The 16,527-nt window shown below is 36.9% G+C and overlaps 1 protein-coding gene across 4 annotated transcripts in view; it reads right to left on the bottom strand.

The window, feature by feature from the left end:
- The window catches only part of EML4 (EMAP like 4), a 208,170-nt gene that overhangs the window by 70,097 nt on the left and 121,546 nt on the right, over nucleotides 1-16,527 (bottom strand). For all 4 annotated transcript variants that reach the window (XR_008391938.1, XR_008391937.1, XM_053666818.1 and 1 more), the window contains exons 3-4: nucleotides 3,694-3,823; nucleotides 175-348 (exon numbers count right to left, since the gene is read on the bottom strand). Coding sequence is in view for 2 of the 4 variants with exons in the window: in XM_053666818.1 (XP_053522793.1) it covers nucleotides 175-348; nucleotides 3,694-3,823 (304 nt within the window). In the remaining 2 variants the exon portion in view is untranslated. The remainder of the gene's footprint in view (nucleotides 1-174; nucleotides 349-3,693; nucleotides 3,824-16,527) is intronic.

The raw sequence follows: 16,527 nt of genomic DNA, 5'->3' as shown, positions 1-16,527 counted from the left end.
TCTTCATTTCCCAATGTGCTAAAAAGTAAAGATAGACGACAGCAACAAAGAAGGGAAAATAAAAGCCATCAGGCTTTCTCCCGGAACCCGTGGATAGTCAGCTTTTCCTCGTGTCATAGAATTTAGGTATCATTACAACCATGCCCTAGCTCTGAACTCAGGGACAGTTAAAACCTTTTGGTGGGAGCAGAATTCTTGCTTTCTTGAGTTTGTCTGGGTATTTGGAGAGGCTGTGCAGAGGGCTGGGGAGAAGGTGATGCTCGAATTTGTGGACTTTGATCATTAGAATGTGATTCCTCTTTTTTTTCTCTCTGTCCTTGTGGTTTTTCTTTCTTTTTTTCTGTACCACTGTAAAATAAAGTATAACATGGAACAACACAAATTTAAACAAAAAAAGATATAGCAAATGATGGGAAAAGTGATTATTATATAATTCGAAATCCTAAATCAAATAGCTAATACAATTTACACTGGTTTTATTCAATCATGAAGATGTTTCTTTAAAAATGCGGGAAGCCATTAAAATCTGCAGTGAAGAATTTAAGAATAATACGGTAATATATCTATGAAGATTGTCTATTTGGACCAAAATGACCTCTAAGGTATTTGCCACCCTAGCATATTTGGGGGGACAACAGTAGATCTGACTTCAACTTACCCAAATGAGAGCATCAGTGACACTTTCCATTACCTCTGTAATACACACTGACACCCAAGAACACGGAATGATCGCATTTAGTAGGTTATTCTCTAATTCCCACTCCTTCTGTATACTTCTACTCCTGCCAGTTGAGTTTTAAGCTTACCAAGAGTCTACTGTGTTTTTCCCCCGAATCTGTTTACACCAGTTGTATATTATTTTAATTGTAATTAAATAAAAAAAAAACTGACAAAAAATACATAAAAAAGAAAACTGTAATTTCTCTGAATACTAAGTTAAATGCTCTGGAAAGACCTCATAAAAACGAGTTACTAAAAAACTTGTCCTTATGTTTTGTGTAAGTTGCGACAATTATAAAAAAGATCGTGGGGGAAAAATCACACAGAAAGATATGGGTTATTAGTCATATTGTTTTCTAGAATTTTAAATTTCTGTTTTAAAAAAATGAAACAAAAAATATAAAAAATGATTTACGGTTATACTTTAGTCAAGATTACCAAGGAATCTAATGAGATGCATACATAGAAAGAAAGGGGTGCGAAGCTCATTCAAATTGACAAATAAATATATGTGAACATATTTCATGTTAAAATAAAATATGTACAAATTCTTATGATTCTGCACTCTTGACTCTTGATTAATGAAGCATCTGCCATTCCCAATCACCCGGGGTAAGAATCTTTATATTGCACACTTTAACGATACTACAAAACAGAGTCAAAAGCTTGAATTCCAGAACTGAAAAGCCAATTCCAAACCACCAACTCTCTCCGCATCTAAATCAAAGGACATTTTGTAATTTGACTAGAAGGTACATAATCTACAAGAAAGCATGTTTAAGGACATTTTGAACAAATATACATAGTATATATAATTTATTACATTACAATAGTTTAAAACATTAAAAATATATTTTTGATAGTAACATTTCTTAATCTGATTCAGTTCTGATATCTTCAGACTGGCCCTTGACTGTCTATTCCACATTCAGTTTTTTAAAGTATGTGCTGAGAAATGCAATTCAACCTCAAAAAAATCAGACTAACTTTGAAATTTGTATGTGTTAGAAACTGCTTCTTCCTTGTTCTTCAAACTATCTTGAACGCACAGGTCACTACTCTTATGTGGGCCCAGTACAACCTAAAAGATATTTTCCTCCTGGGTTATTTAAGAGCAAAATACAGCGGTACCTTGGTACTTGTTAAATCATTCTGGAACTCGTGACAAGTGCCAAAACCTATGAGTACTGAATAATGAAGCATTTTCTCTTGAGGGGAGGTGTGGTGACTCATACAAGTTCTAGCAAGTCCCAAGCTAGTGCCAACTGATGAAACAATTTTTTTCTTATCAAAATGCGACAAGCACAGGCTTTGACGAGTTCTGAGGTTAACGAGTACCAAGGTATGTTGTCTTTATTACAGAACCCCTGCATCATAAAGTAACAAACTCAGTCTTAGGCTGCTAAGTCACTATCATGTGTAATACTGATCACTGCACAGAAATATAGCTGTGTAAGAAAATAAGTACAAGTTGTACCCAGTAATAGTTTAAATTCAGCCTATCTTGCATCAAAAATTATATTAAAAATTTCCACTCTGCATTTGTTTTTCTTATAATTTGTCTTTTTCTTTCCTGAAAGTGGAGCACAAGTAGTAAATTTTGGCATGCTTTGGAAGAGAAAGTCTAGCTTCTGTAATGACAATGACTTCACTGTCATTACAGAAGGGGCTTTTAAAAGGCCTAAAGGATCTTGCCACTGCTTCACAGTTCCTGGTCAACGGGAATGGTGTTAGCTTCACGTCACCCACCGACTCCCTCTACCTCCCACTCTGCTTACAAATGGGTACCTTTTAGCCACACTGGTGAGCGATTTAGTCATCGGCATTAGTTTACTGAGGCAGTAATTTTTTATCGGTACATTTAAAATATTGTTCTATTACTTAAGGTCTGCAATCATTCTCTCAAGAAAACAGCTCTAACAGTATACAGGTGATCTTTTGTGGCCTCTCCAAACTGTACCTGGAATAATTTGCTAGGAATTACACAAAAGCAACTTTGTTTACACAACAACAGACTGATGAAAAGAACATGTAGAATGTAAATCTGTAACCCACAGAAACTTTTACACTGCACTATTTCCACTGCCCTCTCATAACACACACAAATATACACACCACATACTATTATAATATTTTGAATTAAGCCTTAATTTTATAGTCATGGTTAAAGAATAAATGTTGTAATAGTGTTTAGTTAATGTGGATACACAGCAAAGATTCTATTTCTCCTTTTAAAAAATGTATCAGAGAATGACAAATACTGTATGATTTCATTTTTATGTGGAACTAAAAAGACGAAACAGGCAAAACAAATTCAGATACAGGGAACAATTTGATGGCTGCTAGAAGGAAGAAGGGTGAGTGCAAGGTTGGGTAAAAAAAGCATAAACTTCCAGCTGTAAAATATGTCACAGGGGTGTAATATACAGTACAGGGAATACAGTCATTAATACCTTAATAAGTTGTACAGTCACAGATGTTTATTAGACTTAACAAGGTGATCATGTGTCCTAACGCATATAAATGCTGAATCATTATGTCATACAGCTGAAACTAATATATTGTATGCCCACTGTACTACTAAATATGTAAGTTGCAGTATCAAATGTATCACTTGCTATGGAAAATTCACTTATGTAATTACATTAAACACAGAGATGCTTATCTCATCACAAATGCTTGTTAAGAGAAATAAATAAAACAAAACCAGGAAAAGCAACTGCTTTCTTTTTTTCGGAAAAACCAAAAGCTGTCCTCCCACAACTCCACAGGTACAATAAATGCAAACTGAGTACTGGCTACATGTCTCTATATTCAGAGTTAAAGAATTCAAAGGACATACTCCTTTGAATCCCAGCTCTCTATTTCATATTTGTTTCAGAAGTAGACTGATTTATCACATTCAACCACTTAAAAACCTTAGCTCTCCCTCCGAAACTCCCTCCACCTCCCACCCCATGTACAAATGGCTACCTTTTAGCAGCAGATGAAAGTGTTTCTTTTCTGGCAATTGAGACAGAGCTGGTATGACTTGGTTTTCTGTTTGCTCCACTCCCATTGGTTATACAGGACATGGAAATAGCTTCTCGAATGCCTGGTTGACCTAGAGGTGGTTAAGAAAAAAATTTTTATATCAAAATATTTCTCAAAGACTAGAATTTAAAAAATTAAATCGTTAGTGTTTGGAACTAGTAAGCAAACTGCCTCCTCTGATATACACTATAACAATATTCCTGTCTCAAAATTTAATCTCATCAGAACAAACTTACAGAGAAGCTATATGCTAAGTTGCTAAATTGTAGCTAGATCATTCTCTGGCTTACAAGGTTTGCTTTCCACACATAGCAGCTTTAAAACACAATTTTAAGTTGCACTTTAAATTAAACCACAAATCCCTCCTGTCACTGATTTTCAGAAATAGTTCAGGGTGTGTTGAAATTTAATTAGAAATCCTACAAATCATAAATGTTAAATGTTAAAATGTTATTCCATATTAATAAATCCTAAGTATACAAAGTAACTTCTGCTTTTTAAATTTATATAGTAGGACTGGAATAAACATTATGGGTATGTTAGAGTGGTCAGGAAGATTAGAAGTCACAAGATAAAACAGCCACATATACTCAAGGGCTCAGGTTATTTAGATTTGGAAATAGAGAATAAGTTTTGAATTTTTGGACCCAGTTTTCTCACATATACACAACAAAATCTAACTTTTCAACATGGCCAATCTCGTATTTGTTTGCTTCTCTTCATAAAAACACAGAGTAAAAGACTTTTATGTACAGAGCCTAAACTATCTGGCACCCTCAAGTGTTCCATACACGATAGTATAACATTGCATTTTGACATGAACGAGGAAATAGGGCACCTGTATCATAATTCTATGAACTGTTTCCTAATGGAGAGATTCCTAGACCCAACCTGAGACCAAATGACTCTGAAGAGAGGAAGGTGGAGACCTATTTATTGTTTTGAAACTTCTTAGGAAGTTTTTCACATATTATAAGGTACAACACCCTTCCCCACCCCCCACCCAAATCGTGCTAATATCATTGGTCATCGGATCTAGTGCTAATCTGCCAAACAGGTGGCTTCTTGTTGTTTTATAGCTTTAAAAAAATATTGTGGTAAATGCTCATAAAACTGACCAATTTAACCATTTATAAAGGTACTATTCAGTATATTCACAATGTTGTACAACCTATCACTGTTATTCAGTCACTCAACACTTTCATCACCCCCAAAAGAAACCCTGTACTTATTCCCCATTCATTCCTTCCTTCCCTCCCCCAGCCCTTGCCAACCATTAACCTGCATTATCTCTACAGATTTACCTATTCCAAATATTTCACATACATGGAGTCAAACAATATATGATCTTTTGTGTCCAGCTTATTTCCCTTAGCACAATGTTTTCACGTTTCATCCGTGTGGCAGCATGTATGAACAACTTATTCTTTTTTATGGCTAAAAAACACTCCATTGTATATTCGAATATACCACATTTTGTTTGTTCATTTATCCATCATGCGCATCTGGTTGTTTCCATCTTTTGACTAGTTTGAGTAGTGCTGCTAACATGGGAAGCTTTGGAAAACCTTTGTTCACCCAAACCCCAAGTGCTGTGGAAGGCCGTTAAGGCCAGGCCGTCTGGGAAATGCAAACAGCAGGATATTCACAAGGGCTAGGGCTAGCACCCCTACTGATAGAACTAATTTTCACATTTAGCCTTTGTACTCTGCTTCTGCTACGTAGCTAGAACTAATTTCCGCATTCCGCTTCTGTATCCCGCTTTTGCTACGTAGACAGGAAGACCCCGTAGACTATATAACCCCCAAAAATCCTTTGTTCGGGCTCAGAATTTGGAGACTGACTCCTCTGGGCCCGTACATGTTAATAAACCTCGTACTCCAGAATCCCTCGGTGTCTGGTTGCTTCATTTTCCTGTAAACACTTCTTTTCAATTATTTTAGGTATGTAACTAGTAGAACTGCCACATAACATGGTAATTTTATGTTTAACTTACTGAGGAACCAACAAAGACAGTAGCTGTACCATTTTACAATCCCACCAGCAATGTGTGAAAGTTTCAATTTTAACACTTCCTTGCCAATATTTGCTACTTTCAGGTTTTTTTTTTTAATTACAGCCTGCTCAATGAGTATTTAGTGCTCTCTCACTGTGGTTTTGATTAGTTTTGGATTTGGCTTATTTTTTCTTGTTTTATTTCCTTAAGGTTAATGTTAGATTACTGACTGAGATTTTTTTTAATAAGATTTTATTCATTTATCTTTGTAGGGGAAGGGAAGGAGAGAGGGAGAGAAATATCAATGTACGTTTGCCTTTCATGTGTCCCCTGCTGGGAACTGGCCTGCAGGGAACCAGCCTGCAACCCAGGCATGTGCCCTGACTGGGAATCGAACCACATTCCTTTGGTTGGCAGGCCCATGCTCAATCCACTGAGCTACACCAGTCAGGGCGAGATTTTTTTTTAACATAAGGCATTTACAACTATAAATTTTCCTCTGAGCACTGTTTTTCCTGTGTCCACAGCTGGTTTTTGAAATATAAATTTGTTTCTTTACTTTTTGTTATATGCACACAAACACAACCACTGTAAAAAAAAACCACACAGAGTCAGCCATCTACTTCCCATGCTCTCTTTCAATTTCCCAAACCTCATCTCAAAAGAGATCAATCACATTCATTAGAACAGCTACTATTCAAAAGAAGAAAAAAACACACTTGTGCCCAGGATGGAGGTGTAGGTAGATATACTCTGCCTCTACGCACAACCAACAGAATAACAACAACCAAATCTAGAAACAAAGAATAACCAGAACTGCCAGAAAATCAAACTGCATGGGAGTCCAACAACCAAGGAGTTAAAGAAAAACATTCATTCAGACTTGATAGGAGGGGCACAGACAGGAAGACAGGCAGCACGGCAGTGGCTGGTGGACCAGGTGGTCCCACATTCACGAGCAGATAAACTGGGAGGAACAACTAGGGAGTGAAACAGACCGTGCAACCCAGTGTTCCAGCAGGGGGAAACAAAGTCTCAAAAGGTCCCCAGTAGGTGGTGAGCAAGAGGCAACCACACTTTGATGTTTCTCTCCCTCTCTTTCTCCTTCCCTTTCCCTCTAAAAATAAATAAGTAAAATCTTTTAAAGAATTAAAAAAGAAAAAAGTAAAAACACATAAAAAAGAAAAACAAAAATAATAATCACACACAAACAACAAGTGTCGATGAGGATGTGGAGAAAGTGAATCCTTGTGTATTTCTGGAAGGAACTGAAAATGGTACAGGTGCTGTGTAAAACAGTACTGGCTGTTCCTCAAAAGATTAAACAAGAAATTTACCATATGATCTAGCAATACCACTTCTGTATATATACCCCAAAGAAATGAAAGCAGGAAGTCAAGCAGATATCTGTACATCCACATTCACAGCAGCATTATTCCCAATAGCCAAAAAGTTGAAGCCACCCAAAAGTCCACTGACCAGATAACCAAATGTAGTATACGAGGTCTGTCCAGAAGGTATCCAGCCATGTTAATATGAAAATAGAGACATTTATTGAAGAAGATACAAGAAACACTGTACAAAGGACTGACGCCTCAGTCCCCTTCAAAGTAGGCACCCTGGGATCACCCAGTTCTCCCAATTGCCAATAGCTGCCTCATTGTATTTTCCTGAATGTCATCGACAGTCTGAAATCTCTTCTCTTTCTAAGTGTTTTTAGTTTTAGGAAAAGCCCAGAAGTTGCAGGGCACCATATCTGGGCTGTAGGGAGGCTGAGTCACCTGGATGATTTGATGTTTAACCAAAAAACAAGACATGATGTATGAGTGGGCACATGATGAAGCTGCCAATCACCAGTTGCTCAGAACTGCAATCTTCTGAATCACCTAAATAGTTTCCATGGCGGAATGTTCAAACAATGCAAAACTGGATGCAGATTGATTGCTCTACTCACTCCCTCTCTCCTAGAGGTGCTTCTGATTTGCAATAATAAAGCCACCAAACACAGGAGAGTAACTTTCTGAATACTGCTTAGCTACAGTAAGCAGTTTTTAGCCATTGCGGAGGAAGAATCTGAAACATGGTTAGAAGAAGGGAAAGAAATAGCAGCTGGTGAAACAAGGCTTCTTCAGAGGCAGGAAGCAGGTGGGCCTCAACACTCCTAAAATACAAAGGTGAGTCAGGATGAGATGAGCACTGATTAGTTGTATCAGTTAACAAGATACATTGCATCTAATTATCCTGTCACTCAAGTTATAAACCGATTGTTTCCTGTTCTCTCCCTTCTATCCCCAAATTCAGCAGTTCCTCTTCCTCTGTCTCTCCCAAATCGGTCTCCATCTTTCAGTTCTACACTACCATGGCTCACCTTCATCCATGACCCTTGCCTTGCTCCTCCTACCCCTCTAGCAGATTTCTTTTTCTGAGACATATATCTAATCATGTGAACTCCCTCAAGTTAAAGACTTTGATGAAAGTCTGAAAAACAGAAACCTAAATTGTTATAGTAAAATTGTGGGTAACTTTTTAAAAAACTTCTTCAATGTTGTGAAATTATCTAATTATTAAAATCTATTTTAAAAATTAAGTCAAATATTCATGGTAGTTCCTGTAGAACTTAGGTTCATTACCTCATGCAATGCTCATTATCTGACCCTGACTCACCTTCACACCTTGGTTACACCTGTTTATCTTCTTTGTTGAAGATCAGCCTTGCCTTCTTACTGCCAAGACAGACCCCCAACTACCTGGTTAAATGACTACACTACCATGTTTTATGTTTTAGTCATTTCTAGTTTTTTACCATTGTAATTAAGCTGAGATAAACTAAGGGTTTAAGTCTTTGTGTGGATATATGCTTTCATTTATTAAAGGTAAATAACCTGGGTTGTACGAATATACTACCATATTTTATTCATTTACCTGATGACATTTGGGTTGTTTCCAGTTTTTTAATACTATAATTAAAGCTGTAATAAACTAAGTGTGTAAGTCTTTGTGTGGACATAAGTTTTCGTTCATTAAAGGTAAATAACCTGGGTCATATAGTAGGTGAATGTTTAACTTTTTAAAAAGTTGCCAACTTGTTTCCAAAGTAGTTATACCATTTTACATTCCCACCTGAGCTGCGTGAGTTGGTTGCTCCACATCCTTGAAAATATTTGGAATGACCAATATTTTTATTTTTCATTATGCTGATGAGCATGTAGTGGTATCTCACTGTTTTTAGTTTGCATTTCCTTAATATCTAAAGATATTAAATATTTTTTCATGTGCTCATTTGACGCCCATATGTCTTCGGTGATGTCTTCAAATTCTTCTGCCTATTTTTTAAATGTGCTGTCTTAATTACTTAAGCCACAAGAGTTGTTTATATATCCTAAATAAAAATTCCTTGACAACTGTTATGTTTTGCAAATATTTCCTACTGTTCTGTAGTTTGCCAGTATATTTGCAAAACAGTTTGGAAAGAAAAAGATTTTAAAATTTTGATGAAGTTCAATTAATTGATTTTTCTATTATTTGTACTTGTGTCTTATTTAAGACATCTTTGCCAAACCCAAGGTCTCTAAGATTTTCTCCTATATTTTTTAAATAAAAGTTTTATGGTTTTAGCCCTTATACTGAGGACTATAACCCATTCTGACTTAATTTTTGTATATAGTGTAAGAATCATGGTGGATTTGTTTTTTGAGCATATGACCAAAATCTTGAATTCCTTTCCTCCCTATCCCTTCTTGCACCAACATTTTTTCATTTGCTATTCTACTTGGAAAGTTCTTCACCTGGAAGGTTCATACGTATCTTTTAAATTACAACTCAATACTACTTCCTCAAAGAAAGCTTCTATGATCCCCTTATCTTAAGTGCCTCTCCTAGTTTACTCTCTCAGTACTTTCTTTACTTCTTTCACAGTCTTCATCACCATTTATAACGATTCTTAACTCTACAATGGAAACCTTCCTTCCTTTGTGACTCCTGTATAGATTTCGCCATTCTTAGTATTATGCATGCATGGCATGTACAAAGCACTGAATTATCTAAATGGCTAAATGAATGCATCTTCACCACTACTGCCTCAAACTTCTCTCCTGGATTATGTTCATAAATTTATCTCTATACTAACTGTTTGCAGTATTATCTTGCTCTTACGGTTATTTTCTACACTGTGCCAGTATGTTTCTAAAACATGTTGTATGTCTTTAAATTTAATATACCATGGATTATATATGCACCATTATCTTGAATACCACTAGGAAGTAGTGCTGCCTGAGAACTATAAAACATAATCAATTGTAAGATGAATTGTAATTTCAGAGATGTTAAAATCCAAGAAATGCAGGCCTCTTAGAATTAATGGATTAGTGTAAATCTACCTGTCACTCCTCAGTTTAAAATCCTTTAATGGCTCTTCAGTGTCCTCAGGATAGAAATTAAATTTCTTAGTAAGGAAAAAAGAAAACCTTCCACTCTGGGTCTGTCTACTAGTTGAGGCTCATTTCTTGACACTCCCAAACTTACACCTCATGCTTCAGTTTATTCTGAACTCTACTTTTTTTTAAGTACTTTCATTCTGTGCTTTTGCACCTGAATGGTCCTTCTCTCTGGCATATGCTAGTCATCCCTGCATGCCTAAATTAATATGTATTCATCAAATGTTTACTCAGGGCCTATTATGATTGTAGCCTTGTGTTTACAAAAGAACACAAGGCAGCCACTGGCATCAAGGAGTTCAAAATCCTGCAAAAGATTCACACTGGCAATGAAAACTTAGTACAGTAACTGAGTATCATGGAAGTACAAAGACAAGACATACAATTCTGAAAGGACGATTTAGGGACACAGAGCTCAAGAAAGGCTTCATAGAAAAAATGAAGAACAAAGTCTTAAAGGATAACAGGTAATCAGGTAAAATGCAGATAAGATACAGAGATCTGATTCTAGTATAAAGGACCAGTAAAGTGGGGTGTGTATATGTGAGGCAGGAGTGGCAGACAAAAACCTCTTTGTGTAGTGAGACTGTAGCCTAATAGAGGGCAGAGTCCAGGTGGGAGAGGTAAACAGGACTTAGATGACAGAGACTTTATCTTTGAGGACAGATTTTACTAAAAGGTTTTAAGCTGAAAAAAGGACTTAGGTCAATTTACATTTTATAGAAAAACACTCTAGCAGGGGTGTCCATCCACCCTTTTGGCATCTCTGGGCCACAATGGAAGAATAGTTGTCTTGGGCCACACATTAAATACACAAACACTAACAAAAACTGAGAAGCAAAAACATGTTTTTAAGTAAATTTATGATTTTGTGTTGGGCCACATTCATAGCCATCCTGGGTTGCATGTGGCCTGTGGGCCACAGGGTGCACACCCCTGCTGCAGAGGCTAAATGAAGAGCCGATTTCAGGGCAACTGTCTGAGCATGAGATAATGGGAAGCTGAAACGAGAGCCAAGTAGCATGAATGGAAAGGAGGAAGTCGTTTTAAGAAATGCTTGGGGCTGAAGTCAGTTTGGGGACATTTTAAATTTATGAATTTTGAGGAGCATACACGCAGAACACTGTAGAACAGTCAGTTCTGAAGTGCTGAATATAGACAACAATTTGGAAAGCAGCACCAATAGTAAGCTGTTAAGACCATGAAGGCAGATGAGTGCTAAAGTCACCTCCCACAATAAATCTTCAACTTCAGTTGAAGTTAGGTATTTTTTCCTAGGTGCTCCCAGAGCACCCTAAATTTACCTTTTTAATACCAATTATCAGATAATATTGTATTTTTTTAATTTTTATTTATTTATTTGTTTATCTATCTACCTATCTATCTATCTTTAGAGGGGAAGGAGAGAGGGAGAGAAACATCAGTGTATGGTTGCCTTTCATGCAACCCCTGCTGGGAACTGGCCTGCAGGGAACTGGCCTGCAACCCAGACATGTGCCCTGACTGGGAATCGAACCGCGATCCTTGGTTCGCAGGCCTGTGCTCAATCCACTGAGCTACAACCAGCCAGGGCCAGATAATATTGTATTTGACTTAACTGTTTTCTTACTTTTTCTGAAGTCCTTTGGGGGCAAATACAGTGTCTTTTATTTCTTTAATCTCCAGCACCTAAAACAGTGCCGGGCACATTGAAAAGATGGAGGAAACAGACAACTGTCCATACAATTAATGGTGTGGAGTAGTATTAGTTATCAAGCACCTGCTGCATGCAAGGCATTCTCCTAAGTACTTTGTAACTTTTATATCCTTTAACCTTTACCATAACCTTAAAAGGGATGTCCTATTGTCATGCTGATGAAGAAACTAAAGCCTAGAGAGATTGTTAATGTGCTCATTTATATTGTAGTAGGCAGTGAAGTCAAGATTTGAGTCCAGGAAGAAGAAATTCTAGCTAAGGAGAAAGGAATAATTCTGCCTAGGAGAGTAACATTTTGAACTGTGTTAAGATAACAGATAATAATTTATCAGAAGGAATTCAGAACAAGTAAATATCTAAGCAGATAATACTACTCAATCATCAAGGTCTCCAGGTACTTACATAAATAGCAAGAAAAGACCAGAAGATTTTCATGGCCTCTTTCAATCCTACAGCTTAATTTGAGATAACTCTCAGTACTGGGAATCCTTAGTATTTGAATAAAAGAGTGACTGATCACCTCAAGTAGAGAAAATAAGCAGAAGCAGAACAAAAAGGAACTGTGAGCAAATGCTTGTTTTTCAACTGAGAAGTCTAAACTGTATTCTCTGAAACTTAGAATATTAGATTACTGGGAGGAACATAAAAATTGATTATTTCGGTTATAAAAATTCATGAGTGGAATACATTGGTAACCATATATATATATAATGTGTATATATGCATCCTTCTCCCCCAGTGCTTGGGCATTACAAAGGTTGAGCCACAACCCTCTCGAAGATTAGCTCGCCTGCAAGTCTAGAAGTAATAGTGACCTCTAGTACCCAAAGACACCGTGGTAGTTCTATTTCTGAGTGGCAATCCAGAACCAGGAATATATCAATTTAGTTTTAATCACAGTGGAAACCATCATAATCCCAGGGCTGGAAGCCAATAATAATTTTTATACTTTATCATGACACAAATGGTTTATATTCCTTGGTGACGTTCCTAAGCAGATGACCTTTCTAATACCTTAGCCTGACAGTTCATTAATACTAATGAATTTCATTGTACTGTAAGACTTACACAGTAAAATTATCACTAGGAACTGTTGCATATTCAAAACTTCAAAATCTAAAATTCTTGCAGCCTCATCCATAGTATCTTCTTGTTCTTGCACCTATCCCAATTCCTCCTTCTAAAGCAGTAATTTTTAAAAGCACAACTTCTTGCTTCAATAACTTTCTTCTTCCCACATTCAACTTAACAAGTATTTACTGAATCATTCCAAGGCTGGCTGTGTTAGTAAGAAACTGTCCCTGCCTTCAAAATAGTTTATAACCTAGCAGAAATAGCAAATATAACAAAAGAGACAGACAAAAAAATTTAACACAATTCCAGTAAGAAACAAAAAATGAAAAAGATCAGTTTCAGGAAATAATTTGAGGCCCTTACGATTGAAAAAATTTGATTAGGAGAAAGGTAAATATGGTCTATGGAGCAAGAACTCTAGTTGGTACTCAACTTCCTTATCTCAGATTCCCCATTGTATGCCCACAGCTCCAAGAGCAGACCTCTCCCACTCTCTCTCTGCGTATCCTCAAGCTCCCTGCCCCCTTGTTTCAATCTCCTCATTCTTTGAGATGATTGAGGACTACATATACTCCATCAAATTTTACCTTTTCCCTTTGGAATTTTATCTGTCCACTTCTCCGTTACTCTTTATCTCTAAGGAAGGTGTACTTTAGTCCCGGTAATTTCCTTTATGTATATTACAACCAAAGAAGGATTGACTCTCAGAGAGAAGTAAAATTCTATAAATGGCAACTGCTGCTTGGTCTGAGGTAATATCCACCCAAACACTTCAGTATACAAAGAGCAGCTTAGAAGTCTTTGATCTGTTGTCAAAATAATAAGACACTCTCCCATCTTCTACCACAATTATGAGTCATTTTAGCCCAAGGGCCCCGCAAAGGAAATTCACAGCTTCCAACCAGATTAATGCATCTACTTATCAACAACACTTACAGAAAACCCATTACAATCCCTGTCTTCTCCTAAATGTTATTTGGAATAAGAGCCAAATGATACAGATCTGTGCTGATAACACATCATCCCAGATTCTAACATAATTAGGAATGTTTCTTTTGGAGAACTGATATCCTCTTCAATCCAATTTTGCCTCTGGGTTCTCTCATTTCTCAAGTGGCAATTACAATGCCGGATACTTTCGGTTTGCCGGCAGTTTTCCTGGTTTAAAATGACTGATTCCCACCCTCAGATAAATTTGATTCCTTTGCTTTTATACCATTGTGTACTAATAGCTTGTCTTCACATAATGCCACTGGGCTGTATTCTCAAATTACATTCATTTGGTCACCTTAAAAGGTCTTAATAGGTTTCCCAGGCACCAGCTGTGACATAATTTGTCTTCCCAGCAGTTAAAACTGCCAAAGTGTTCCCTGGCCTTCCATTTTGCTGCTAACTACAGGTAATTTTTTTTCTTTTGGCAGGGATTCAGTTGCAACTGGTGCATATATTATTAACACATGCCGTCAAAAGGAAAGAATTCCCCAACATAAGGTATATGAGAAATTTAAATGACTGGCACCTTAGAAACTACTGGGAAAACTTTCTACCTGGTAAATACTCAAGGAAAGAAAACAAAGCCAAGCTTTTAATAGTTCTCCCCTTATCTGTAGTTTTGCTTTCCAAGATTGTAGTAACCTGCAGTCAACCATGATCCAAAAATATTAAATGGAAAACTCCAGAAATAAACAACTTTTAAGTTTTAAATTGCACGCCGCTCAGAGTACCTCACTTCATCTCATCATGTAGCCACTGTACCATCTCACATCATCACAAGAAGGGTGAGCACAGTACAGTAAGATATTTTGGAAGAGAAAAAGACCGCACTCACATAACTTTTAATACAGGACACTATTACGACTGTTTTTATTTCATTAGTCATTATTAATCCCTTACTGTGACTAATGTATACATTAAACTTTATCATAGGTACTTACGTATGTACAGGAAAAAACAATAAATACAGAGGGTTCTATTGGCAGTTTCAGGCATCCACTGTGGGTCCTGGAACATATTCCCTATGCATTAGGGAGGACTACTATACTGCTGGCACACCGGAGAGGTTACTAGAAGAACTACAAATATTAAAATAACCAGTTAGGGGTATTTCTGATTGTGACATTTACTGAATGGCAATACTACTATGAAGTGACATAGTAGAAAGTCTATAAGCTATTAACATTTAGTTTTAGCCACACCTGAAGCCAATTTACATCCCTCATATCGCCACCAAAAACTACTGCAAAACTATACAACAGCTGCCTTCATTAATAAGGAAGGTGACTTATACTTTTCTAACCACAGCTTCTTAAAAGAATTCCACCCTAAAAAAAAAAAAATCCACCCTATTTATCCATAGTTTAGTCCTACCTCAAGAGAAAAATCCTCCAGAAAATGTAATTACCTTAAGATGCTGCATTTCCTGTCAGCAGTTTATATAAAAGTGAATGTTATAAATTCTAATTTTACAAGGGCCTTAAAAATTCACATAAGGTAAAATTTTCCACACTATCAGAAATGACTTCGCTTATTAATTGAAGAAAAAACACAAAATCCTACAAAACAATTTCACTGTTGAAATCTTCATAAAATAGTCATATCATTAATATATTAATCCTGTTTAACTCAAAATTGACAGTGGACCTCTATTAGACTATAGACAAATACCAATAATGAAGCAGACTTAACATGATTTCCAATTGCTTTCTTTTTTAAATTTTATTTATTTACTTCTTAGAGAGAGGGAAAGGGAGGAAGAAAAGAAAGGGAGAGAAAGATCAATGTGTGGGAGATACATCAACTGGCTGTCTCTCGCATGCCCCCAAACCAGGGAACCTGGCCCTGATGGGAAACTGAACCTGTGACCTTTTGGTTCACAGAATGGCACTCAATTAACTGAGCCACACCAGCCAGGGCTCCAATCACTTTCCATAGCATAATATGTATAAACTCTAAATTAAAGCTGTTTAGAATCACTAATAATAAAGTTAATAAAACTTTAAATATGCATCTTTCTTACTGTTTTAATATCAACATTGGAAAACATAATTGGTTAGTCAAATTCTCCACTAAAGGGAAACAGAGTAATTCTCAACAATGAATTATGCTTATCTCTAAAACAAGTTCCCCAAATTACTAGATATAATCAACCCCACCCCATCAAATCCATTTTATAGAAAGCAACTCAAAGCCTATGTCTAAGGCGACAAAGCAACTTGACGAATAATCACTAGTGGAGCACAGCGACTCCTGGCCAAGATGGAAGTGTAGGTGGACACACTGTGCCTCCTTGCATAACCAAAATTAAGGACAACAAAACTTTAGAAACAAAAAAACAACCAACAGACAGAAAATTGAACTGTACGCAAGTCCAACAACCATTCATCCAGACTGGTAAGAGGGGCAGAGTAGGCTGCCAGCAGAGAGGGGTTGTGGCCAGGGGTTGTGGCAGGAAAAAGCGGTGGTTAGCAAACCAGGGGCAGGCAGGCGATGGCTAGCAGACCCCAGGGGCAGGGAGGAAACCAGCAGATCCAGTGAGGCACAAGGCAGCAGGCTGACCGAGGTCACACATTCACATG

Source organism: Artibeus jamaicensis, unplaced genomic scaffold (assembly GCF_021234435.1).
Source record: "Artibeus jamaicensis isolate MK-2021 breed Jamaican fruit bat unplaced genomic scaffold, CSHL_Jam_final contig_465, whole genome shotgun sequence".
NCBI classification, from domain to species: domain Eukaryota; kingdom Metazoa; phylum Chordata; class Mammalia; order Chiroptera; family Phyllostomidae; genus Artibeus; species Artibeus jamaicensis.
Note: the sequence above shows the minus strand (reverse complement) of the source record. Positions and strands in the feature narration are given on the sequence as shown.